General features: G+C 38.2%; 1 protein-coding gene across 13 annotated transcripts in view; it reads right to left on the bottom strand.

The window, feature by feature from the left end:
- LOC145513151 (protein CFDP2-like) overlaps positions 1-12,322 on the bottom strand; it is a 35,440-nt gene that overhangs the window by 21,119 nt on the left and 1,999 nt on the right. For 12 of the 13 annotated variants that reach the window (XR_014059154.1, XR_014059156.1, XR_014059155.1 and 9 more), the window contains exons 2-4: positions 2,959-3,076; positions 1,127-1,343; positions 692-816 (exon numbers count right to left, since the gene is read on the bottom strand). Coding sequence is in view for 10 of the 13 variants with exons in the window: in XM_081508621.1 (XP_081364747.1) it covers positions 692-816; positions 1,127-1,343; positions 2,959-3,076 (460 nt within the window). In the remaining 3 variants the exon portion in view is untranslated. Of the gene's footprint in view, positions 1-691; positions 817-1,122; positions 1,344-2,958; positions 3,077-12,322 lie in introns of all 13 variants that reach the window. The other variant, XM_081508623.1, reaches the window with a different exon arrangement.

The following is a 12,322-nucleotide window of genomic DNA, read 5'->3' as shown; positions in this document are numbered from 1 at the left end:
CCAGTATTCTGGCCTGGACAATTCCATGGGCTGTATAGTCTATGGGGTCACAGAGAGTCGGACACCACTGAGTGACTTTCACTTTTCACATACACCAATTTTAAGGAAAGTAATAAAGGGAGAAATAGCCAAAGGCACAATGCATGGCAACAAGTAGGTGGAACCAAATAATAGATAATGCTTAACTCTTACATTTTCTTGTTTCTATTTAGTCATCCACTTGATACTACCCCCAAACTACATTTACCATATGTTAAAGGACCATTCTCATGTTCCCTGATAATTAATGGAGCCACTGTTGAGTTCTAATAGAAAAGAACCTTGAGTTCTAATAGAATTCTTCCAAACTATTTAGATGGGTTGGTACGAGGACAGATGTCTAACCCCATTTAGAAAGATGTTCCATTTAGGTGGTTAAGAATCCACCTTGCAACGCACGGTTTGACTCCTGGTCTAGGAAGATCCCACATCCCACAGAGCAACTAAGCCTTATCTCCCAAACAAGAGAAGCCACCCCAGTGAGGAGCCCACGCACCTCAAGTAGAAAGGAGCTCCCGCTTGCCTCAACTAGAGAAAGCTCAGGTGCAGCAATGAAGACCCAGTGCAGCCAATAAACAAATAACAAATATTATTAAAAGAAAGATGTTCCTTTTTAAAAGAACCAGGTTGAAGTTTTTGAATGTCATCCTACCTGACTTTTTCACCAGCAATATCAAACACCTTGGTGACTTTAACTTCTTCTGGCTCTTTAGGTTTCTCTTGTTCTTCTGCTTGGACCACTTTACTTGAACTTATCTCTTCATTCTCCTCTCCTGTCTATGAAAAAGAAGTGTATTAAGTTTGATACAAAATGAAAACTAAAAGTTCCATTCAAACGTGTTGTTCCTGGCAATTCTTAACATTTGTTTCATCTCTAAACACTTAAATTCTCACTGAAAATTGATTTGATTAGAAAATGCTGTGTTTCCTCCCATAGGAAATGCTTTGCTTTTCACTTGGTAGGGTTAATATTAAAAGGCCGCTAGTCTGATTTCTGTTGTTAAGCCTCAAATCTGAGTTTGCCAATTTAAAAAGTCTATCTGGGGAATTTCTGAAAAACATTCATCCCGTTCAACTATTAACTTACTTTAACTTGTGTACTCGGAGGCACTTCTGATTTTGGTTCTACATCACTGACGGAGCTGGCCAAGATTTCCTCCTCCTCTTCCCTGGCATCCTCTGACTCAACGCCTTTCTCCTGCTCTGCAGCTGCATCTTCCTTCTCACTACTACTTCCTCCAGATTCCCTGTTGGCGTCCTCCTCGTGCTCATGTTGTAGTGAGAGGCCACTGTGTTTTCGCTTCCTAATCACCAACAATCACAAGGAAAAGACAAAATAAACGGACAAAATAATTTCAGTTACCCATTCTTGAATTCCAAACATAATGTTGTAAACCTCAGAAAACTTTAAATCAGGGACTACTGATTAACACAGGATACAGTGTGTCTGAGAGGTAAGCTGAGATTCTGTGGAAGAAAAAAAGAACCCAGCTCCTACAGTTAGCATTTTCCCAAAACACTTAGAATCAAAATATATGCTCTTCTACTTCTGAGTTAGGACTCGCTATTCTCACCAAGAAAACACCCAAAATCACGTCACAGAATCAGTATGTTCCAAAAGAGAGCTCTAAGAACATACATACGCCAGATATTTTTGACTTTTGAGACTGACTGATGAGGGAAACTGACGAGAGCCTCAGATTTATCCACACTGTCTCTTCCTGGGGTTCTCAGTGGGTGAGGAATGGGGAGCCTTGTTTCTTGAATATTTTCTGAAGATAGCAAAAATAGAATACAGAAAAACTCAAGGATAAAAGCATTGAACTCAAGATTAAATTGCTTAACGCTATTCTGACTTTAAATCAATCACCTAATACTGAAAATTCTTTTTCTACAATCTACTTTTTAATGCCCAGGAAGACTTCTACTGAAAGATTCCCTTATCTGAGTTAAATAACTTGAGAAATTTCATAATTTCACAAAGCAACAAAGGCTAGGGATGGGGTACATATTTTTTCTAGAAATTGAGTTTTTCTTTTCTTTCCTTTTTTTCTATTTGGCACATCACACAGCTTCTAGGATCTTAGTTCCCTAACGAGGGATTGAACCCAGGCCACAGCATTGGAAGCACAGAGTCCTAACCACTAGAGAGCCAGAGAATTTCTAAGCTTTTCATTTTATTTTTTTTTTTATTTTTTTTTAATAAATTTATTTATTTTAGTTGGGGGCTAATTACTTTACAATATTGTAATAGTTTTTGCCATACATTGACATGAATCAGCCATGGGTTTACATGTGTACCCCTTCCTGGACCCCCCACCCACCTCCCTCCCCATCCCATCCCTCTGGGTCATCCCATTGCCCCGGCCCTGAGCCCTTGTCTCATGCATTGAACATGGAATGGTGTTCTGTTTCACATATGATAATATACTTGTTTCAATGCTATTCTCCCAGAACGTCCCACCCTCACCTTCTCCCTCAGAGTCCATAAAATTGTTCTATGCATCTGTGTCTCTTATTCTGTCTCGCATATAGGGTTATCGTTACCATCTTTCAAATTCCATATATATGCATTAGTATACTGTATTGTTGTTTTTCTTTCTGGCTTACTTCACTCTGTATAAATGAAACTCTGTATGGATGAAACTGGAGCCCATTATACAGAGTGAAGTAAGCTTTTCATTTTAAATCAAGCACACTTATTACATGTGAATTTTTTAAAAAATTAAAGCTCAAAAATTTTTAAAGGTTTCCAGAGAATAAGAATTAAATCCTAAAATGTCACCAAATATTTCCCTCAATGAGAAAAGGTTATAAATTCTAGCAGCAAGAAATCTGTCATCAGACCAATGCCAGTAATCTGGATGGCTGTGTCAACAGCCCCTGACTTCTAAGGGCCTTGAGGGCAGCATCACCTACCTGGCCAGAACACTCTCAGCCTTTCTTTTTGTCCCTTTGGTTTTCTGTATCTCCTCTTCAGTACCCATTTCACCTTCCTTCACTAATTCATTTACAGCATCTTCATGACACTCTCCACCTGAAATCACATAACAGGGTGGTCAGACAGACAGGAATAAAAGTTTTTCACATCAAGATGACACATTTTCATTCAGAAAAAAGTGTAGTGCTTTCCTCTGTTCTTCACCAGACTAAAGTATAATTTTCTGAGGGTTGTCCTCCCTGTTTCTGAAGACAGGATAAGTTCCACTACTCCAGGCCTCCAGAGCAGTCCATAATTCTGTCCTTAACTCATCCCAGTTATATGTAACATTTGCAATTTCTGCTATGTTCCACATACCATGAGATCACAGATCTGCATGTCTTTATATGCTGAATAAATGAACAGAAATTCCAAAACTACTTCTGTAATTTTCAAAGAAGAAATTGATGTTTCTACCTCATCTTGGATGTCTTTCAAACTAAACAAAACATACCTTGTCTTATCAATAAAAGAGGCTTAGAAAAAGGCTTAAAGACTTCAAGTTAGACATAGCAGAAAAAGCAAATATATCTATTTCCCACCTTTGGACAGTGACATTCAGGGTCCCCAACAAAAGTGCTCCTTGGATGCCCAGTCTGACCACATTCTGTGGGTAGCAGTCAACAGATCCTGTACACACAGATTCAACCAGATTTTTTCTTTTTTACTTCACATAAGCTTTTATTGCAAGTATAACATACCAAAAAGCACATGAGCTAAAGTACAGGTCAATGAAATTAAGCAAACTGAATACCCCTGTGTAACTAGACCCAACTGAAGAAAAGGAGCAGCTTCGCAGAAGCCTCTGGTGCCCTACTGCAATCACTAGCACCAGCCACATCCCCCTGAGAACCGCTGTCCTCAAGTCTGACATCACAGATTAGTTTTATTTGCTTTTGAGCCTTAACCAGAAGCTTATAATATGTACTCTCACATACATCATCTTTCACTCAACATTCCATTTGTAAGTCACCTGGTTCCTTGCACAGAACTGTAGCCTATTTATTCTCATCCCTAAATACTGTTTCACTGTAGACTATACCACAATTTATTTATCCATTTGGTTTGGGGCCATTTTAAACAGTGCTATTTTTAATAATCCTGTACTTCAAATTAGCTTTTAAATTATTCACTCACAATGAACTAAGACCACTAAACACTTGAGGAAAGCCTCTACTATCAAAGGAAAGACTGAAAACAAAGGAATTTAGAGGAAACAAAACTAGGAAAAAGAAAAAAAAAACACCCTTTATAATTAATCTCCTCAGAGAGGCATTCACAAAATAAAGATGACTGAAAATTTTTCAGAAAATGAAAAAAATATTGAGAAAATTCCTGGACTTCTCTGGTGGCACAGTGGATAAGAATCCACCTCGAGATACGAGCTCGATCCTTGAGCTGGGGAGACTCCACATGTCATGGATTAACTAAGCCCTTGTGTAACAACTACTGAAGCCGGTGCACCCCAAGCAGAGAGTAGCCCCTGCCTGCCCGCACAGAAGCAGAGAAGACCCAGGACGACCAAAAATCAACAAATTCACTACTGAAATAAAGAAAAGCAAGCAAAGCTCTGATGAGACTGAGCCAGCCAGAAGAAAATCTGGCAAACAAGCATTTGAGGCTGACAGAATAGTCAACACAAGGGTGTTAAAACTGAAGAAAGTCATGTTTTAGACACCAAGTGTCAAGTGAAAGTCTCTTGAGGTTATCTGAACACACAAATGTAATTTTGCTTCCTCCTAAAACTTGAGTAAAATGACTTACAACAAACCAACAGTGGTGGGTACCTCGTTGAACTGTGTTACTTTATACTAATAGAGTCTAAAAAGGCAAAACTCTAAGGAAAAACAGAAAACTAAGGAAAATTGCATCTGTAAGGGCCAGGGCAGAACACAGTGGGGTAGGCAGTGGCAGAAGCAAGAGTTTTCTGTGTTTCTCTCTCTGCAGAATTCTGAAAATCTCTTAAATTAAGCAAAGTTTAAATAAATATATAAACATAACCAAAATGATAACACAACCTGCTAAGAAAGGATTTATTCCAAGGACTTGAAACAATATTTTGACTGTACATCTTTACCAAAAGGTTAAAGACCAGAAAAGTTCTATTATGAGAAATAACATCAGTGTTGTATTGAAACCATTTCTTTTATAATATATATAAAAAGAAGTTGTTATGCTAATAATGTTAAGAATCCAGATCTTCAGAGTAAGAGAAATGACACACAATTATAAAATCAAATAAATTAAGTGAAGACAAATGTTGAAGCTGAATTTAAAATTCAGAACTCTTAAACTCACAGACTTAAAAAATGAACTCATGGTTGCAGGGGTCGGGGGAGGGATAGTTAAGGACTTTGGGAAGGTTATGTATACAGTGATGTATTTTAAATGGATAACCAACACAAACCTCTTGTATAGCACACAGAACTCTGTTTAGTGTTATGTGCCAGCCTGGATGGCAGTGTTATGGGCCAGCAGGGTTTCCAGAGGAATGAACACATGCATATGTGTGGCTCAGTCCCTTCACTGTTCACTGAAACTATGACACCATTGGTAACAGGCTACACCCCAATCCAAATGTTTTTGGTGTTAAAAAAAACTAAAGTAAAAAAAAAAAATTTAAAAAGCCTGATTACATGGAAAAAAATTCAGAACTCTTAACATTGTTTCAGGTCAATATTTTCTACCTCTGAGCAGCGAACACTGCAGCAGCACATTAGCAATGTCACTCTACTAGCAAGGAGCGCTCCGTTAACGCTCACATGGTATTCTTTCATATGACTCTACACAAAAAGCGTTCCCCCAAAAGGGCAGCTAATTTCAGGTCTGAGGGAAGGAAAGCACAAGGTGAAATGGGGAAATGTTGCTGCACCGGAAACCAAGGGAAGTTAGGTGTAAGGGGTCACATTAAAAGGGTGTAAGATCTAGTTTGAAAGAACTTGTAGTTGCCAAAAGTGATGACGCGACCATTAAAAGGAATAATTGTTACTGAAACACACTGAATTGATTAAAAAACAAAAACAAAACCCAAAAAAACTGTTACCCCTTTATGATAATTACGAATTAAAAAAAGACAGGAAAAAATACTTTGCACCATTTTAGGTTACCATTAAGATTATTCCCAATTTTGAAAATTGGTAATTAAGAGAAATGAATTAAATATTTACCCTGCCCCATCTGATGAGGAAAAGCTGCACTTTCCCAACAACATCAACCAATAAATGCAAAAGAACCACAAAACTAGAAAAAGACTTCCTCTCTCACCACAATGATGGTAGTAATTCAACCAAAGATTATCACGTAAGGTTAAAGACAATTTAAATTTTACCGATTAAGTATATTATTAGGTTGGTGCAAAAGTAATTTGAAATTTGCCATTTGATTTTGGAACACATTAAATGAATGTGGCTATGTTCTACATCATTTTAATGCACATTTCTCGCTTTTTTTTTTGCTAATGACTTATTACTTGCTGTTCATTTTATACTTATTTTAGACTATGGAAATGTTACACACAAAGAAAATTCGAGCGATTTCCTTGAGTTCAAAATGTTGTAAAGCAGCGGAGACAACCCACAACATCAAGAACACATCTGGCCCGGGAACTGCTAATGAACATACAGTGCAGTGGTGGTTCAAGAAGTTTAGCAAAGGAGACCTTGAAGATGAGATAGCGGTAAGCCATCAGAAGTTGACAACGACCAACTGAGAACCATCACGAAGCTGATCCTTTTAAACCTGCACAAGAAGTTGCCTAAGAACCCAAGGTCGACCACATCTGGTCGTTTGGCATTTGAAGCAAACTGAAAAGGTGAAAAAGCTCAATAAATGAGTGCTATAAGCTGTCCACAAATCAAAAAAAATCGTCCTTTTGAAATGTCATCTTCTCTTATTCTACACAACAGTGAACCATTTCTCTATTGGATTGTGACCTGTGATGAAAAGTGGATCGCATACAACTGGTAATGACCAGCTCAGTGGCTGGACCAAAAAGATCCAAAGCATTTCCCAAACTTGCACCAAAAGAAGTCATGGTCACTGTTTGGTGCTCTGCAGCCAGTATGATCCACTACACCTTTCTGAATTCTGGCTAAACTATTATATCTGAGAAGTAGGCTCAGCAACTCATAAAAGACACCGAAAACTGCAATGCCTGCAACAAGCACTGGTCAACAGAAAGGGCCCAATTCTTCTCCAGGACAATGCCCAACTGCATATCAGACAACCAGCGCTTCAAAAGTTGAACAAAGTGATCTACGGAAGTTTTGTTTCCTCTGCCATAACCTGACCTCTTTTCAACTGACTACCACTTCAAGCATCTTGACAACTTTTAGCAGAGAAAATTCTTCCACAACCAGCAGGATTCAGAAAATGCTTTTTAAGAATTCGTCAAATTGCAAAGCACAGATTTTTAAAAGAATTTTTATTTATTTATTTATTTATTGGCTGCAGCATGCAGCATGTGGGATCTTAGTTCCTTGACCAGGGATCAAACTTGTGCCCCCTGCATTGGAAGGTGGAGTCTTAACCACTAGACTGCCAGGAGAGTCTCCCCAAGCACAGATTTTTATGCTACAGGAATAAACAAACTTATCTGTTGTTGGCAAAAATATATGTTGGTTGTAATGGTTCCTATTTTGATTAACAAAGATGTCTGAGCCTAAGTTATGATTTAAAATTCACAGTCTGAAACCACAATTATGTTTGCACCAACCTAATATAACACAAAACACTTTCCAGTTTCAAGGAAAAAAATAATTACACAATTAAGGGATCAAACTCTCTTCATTCTGATCCAGAAGTCACAACTATGGGAATTAATCAGGTATTTTGTTTTCTGATATTATGCATTATGAAACACACACATCAGCTATGAACTTTTTTTTTTTAGCTAAAATTATTTTATTTGAACCCACCAAGCATTTAGATCTAACTTCTAATTTAACATGGGCTTCCCTAATAGCTCAGTTGGTAAAGAATCTGCCTGCAATGCAGGAGACCCCAGTTCGATTCCTGGGTCGGAAAGATCTCCTGGAGAAGGAATAGGCTACCCATTCCAGTATTCTGGCCTGGAGAATTCCATGGGCTGTACAGTCCATGGGGGTCTCAAAGAGTCGGACATGACTGAGCGACTTTCACTCATTCACTCGAATTTAACACAAATTCAAGGGACAAAGGAATCACCTAGTACCATGAGAGTAACCAGACAAAATTCCACAGGACTTACAGCCTGGTCTCCTATGCCAATCTATGTCACTGAAATGTGAGTGTGCTAGATTAAAACAGATGTAAAGGATGCAACAACTGAATGATACAAGTAGTCCTGAACTCAACTATGATTTAAACAAAAAAGCTATCGCCATTTTTGAGTCAACAGGCAAAACTTGAATATGGTTTGTATATTAGATGAGTACAAAGTTTACTGAAATGGACAGGGAGAGAATGTTCACTGAAAAGAGGTTACAAAGAAACATGAAAAAAGTATGATTTCATGTTGGGGAAAAATACAAATATTAATAACAACACTTGGGAAGAGAAAAAAGATAAGAGTGGGTTTCACTAAGAAATCAATACTGATAATCTCTAGGTGGTGGGAATGTAGTAATTCTGATTTTTTTTATGTTTAATTGCCTGCATTTTCTAATTTTCAACAAAGTTCATGCACTTTTGTTATAAACTTATTTTCTTCATAAAACTGGGTGAATGTTGCAGACAGTTCAGACAAAGAGATGCGTCTGGCTCTGGATCTTAAACATGAAAAAAGATACTCAATCGCACTGATAAGAGAAGAGCAAATTTCAAACTATACATCAACAGAAACTACGATTAAATTCGATGCAGTTACTAGAAGAACAACAAACAGAATAACATCCCTAGAGACAAAAAAGCACAAAATGAACAAATCTTTTTAAAATTGAAGTATAGTTGATTAACAATATAGTTTCAAGGGTACAGCGTAGTGACTCAGCACTTTTTCCTTTTACTTATTTTTGGTTGTGCTGGGTCTTTGCTGCTACACAGGCTTTCTCAAGTTGTGGGGAGCAGGAGTTACCCTAGCTGCAAAGTGCGCGCCTCCTCTGCTGCAGAGCATGGGCTCTCGAGCGCCAGGGCTTCAGGAGCTGTGGCTCCCGGGCTCAGAGTCGTGGCACTTGGGCCCAGTTGCTCCAGGGTATGTGGGATTTTCCCAGATCAGGGATTGAACTCGGGTCTCCCACACTGGTAGGCAGATTTTTTACCACTGAGCTACCAGGGAAGCCCTCAGCACTTTTTATAGCAAATGAACAAATCTTGTCCAAAGACTCAAAGCTTGCATCACCTTTTCAGTCCTCCATGCTTGAACTTGAATCAAACAATTAAGAATTACTGAAAAAATCAGAGAATGTGTCTAACATGATAATGCCCAAAACAAACACCTAGGGTGAATAAAAAACAACTTAGAGGAAACAGATTGTTTCCTCCTTTTATCAGGCTGGCATTATTTGATACCAAAATCAGACAAGGAAATTACCAGAAAACTATGGACCAACATCCCTTAGAAACAAACACAAAACTTCTCAACAGAATTTTAGCAAACCAAATCCAGTCATGTAGAAGAATACATCCAGTAAGTTTTATGGGGGTGGGGTGGGATGAATTTAAATCAACCACATTAACAGATTAAAAAAAAGAAATACCATACAATCAATAGATGGAGAAAAAGCATTTGACAAAATTCACCTCTCAGCAAATATAGAGGGAATTCTTTAATTCCGTAAGTCCTGAGGGGCAGTATACGCAGACTGCCAGGATTCAAATCCCAGCCCATCTACTATCTAGCTGAGTAACTTTGGGTGCCTCAGTCTCTTCATTTGTAAAACGTTAAAAAAAGAAAAAAAAATCTGCATAATTACACAGACCTAGTAATGTGACTAAGTAATGAGTTAAACAATGTGAAGTGCTTAAGGCTTCTATGAAAAACCTGTAGCTAACATTATACTGAATGATAAAACACTCATGCTTTCTCCTTACAACTGGGAACAAGGCAAGAATGTCCACACTCACCACTCCTATTCAATACACACTGGAACTGTACCAAGTACAACAGGCTAGCAAGAGAAATAAAAGCTATGCTTACTGAAGAAGAGGAAATAAAACTGTTTCTATACACAGGTAACATGATTTTCAGGGGTAGGGAAGGGTAAGAGTGGCCTTGGAACTGTTAAATTCAGTTGTGGTTACATAACTATTAGCATTTGTCAAAAAAAATCACAGAACACTCTAAGAGTGAATTTTACTGCACGTAAGTTAAAAGTAGAAATATTTAGAACATTATTATCGTTATTATTTGATAGATAAGTAGATGTATTTAGAGAGATGCACATTCCATACACAGAATGCCGACTGTCTCCAAAGGCCAAAATGGCCCCGGAGGATGGAGTCATCTTGGCAAGTGAGAGCGGTGATGGGAGAAACACCCACAGTGTGGGCCAGCTCAGAAGGTGAGAAGCCTTGAAGTGTAATTAACATCCACGGAGCAGTAAGATGCTCCACTCATGAAACAGAACATGATGCTATTTAGAAGTTTTCAAAATAAATTTTTTTCAAAATTAAAAATATTTTGATGCCCAACCCTGGTTAGGAGGACAGTGCAGTCAGTTCAGTCGCTCAGTCGTGTCCGACTCTTTGTGATCCCATAAATCGCAACATGCCAGGCCTCCCTGTCCATCACCAACTCCCGGAGTCCACCCAAACCCACATCCATCGAGTCGCTGATGCCATCCAGCCATCTCATCCTCTGTCGTCCCCTTCTCCTCCTGCCCACAATCTTTCCCAGCATCAGGGTCTTTTCCAATGAGTCAGCTCTTCACATCAGGTGGCCAAAGTCCTGGAGTTTCAGCTTCAGTATCAGTCCTTCCAGTGAACACCCAGGACCAATCTCCTTTAGGATGGACTGGTTGGATCTCCTTTCAGTCAAAAGGACTCTCAAGAGTCTTCTCCAACACCACAGTTCAAAAGCATCAATTCTTCGGCGCTCAGCTTTCTTTATAGTCCAACTCTCACATCCATACATGACTACTAGAAAAACCATAGCCTTGACTAGATGGACCTTTGTTGGCCAACTAGTGTCTCTGCTTTTTAATATGCTATCTAGGTTGGTCATAACTTTCCTTCCAAGAAGTAATTAAAAGACACCTACTCCTTTAAAAGGTTAGGAGGACAAGAAGAAAACAAAGCATATGCTCCCCAGTGGCTTCTGGAAGTTTCTGGTCTACAAGGTCAAACAGCTGAAGGGTTGCTGATGTGCGACAAATTTACTGTGCTGTGACTACTCCCAACATCTCCTCTTAAGAACCTCAAAGTTATTGTGGAAAGAGCAGTCCACCTGGCCATCCCCAGTCAACAATCCAATGCCAGGCTGCACAGAGAAGAAACTGACGGACAGTTTATGGAAAGAGAAAAAACTCAACAGAAGCACCAGTCCATAAGGTGTAGCAAGAGTCAATATATAATGATTCCAAAAAAATAAATTGAAGAAAATTGTCCCCCTTAAATTTTAAAAGTTACAGAAGGATAGGACACCACTGGGAAGTATCAGGAACAAAGACAAGATTCTATCAGTGTCCAGAGACAAATTTTATGTAAATTAGTAAAATCTAGCAACAAGATTTTTTTAATAAAAGCACTGGAAACTTAGAAAACAATGGAGAAATACCTTCAAAATTCAGATAAAAAATTACAGACTACAGAATTCCATACCAAAATTATAGAATCCAGAATTCCATACCAAACTATTAATCATGCCTGAAGGTCACCTGGTTATTTTTAGATAGTCATGGTCTCAAAAAAAAAAAAAGTTTCTAACATGCATCTTTCTTCAAGAAGTTATTTGAGGATTTATTCTTATTTTGGTGGAACACACCAAGAAACAAGACATCACAGGACCAAAGAAAACAGGGAATCTAAGAGAAAAGGGACATAAACGAAACATCCAAAGTAGTGGTCACAATGGAAGATTTTAGGTTTAAAAATGATAAAACCAAGACAAATCGGAGCAGGTGAGAAGACAAAGATGGACTTCAAAATAGCGAATGATCATCTAAGAAATCTAAATATGTTGGGAGGTGATTTAAACAATTTTGAGTGTTTAGGATCAAATCAGTAGTAAGTACATAGATGACTAAACAACAACAAAATGGCAATTATTAACTCCAGAGAAAACTAGTGCAGGAAAAGCAGTAACTGCATATACCAGATGGTTCAGTCACATGATGTTCACAAAATCATTACCAAAAAAAAAAAAAGAAACTTAATATTAATAATAGT

This window comes from Giraffa tippelskirchi, chromosome 7 (genome assembly GCF_054371585.1).
Source record: "Giraffa tippelskirchi isolate mGirTip1 chromosome 7, T2T-mGirTip1v1.2.pri, whole genome shotgun sequence".
NCBI lineage: Eukaryota > Metazoa > Chordata > Mammalia > Artiodactyla > Giraffidae > Giraffa > Giraffa tippelskirchi.
The sequence above is the reverse complement of the archived record's forward strand: the minus strand, read 5'-3'. Positions and strand labels throughout refer to the sequence as shown.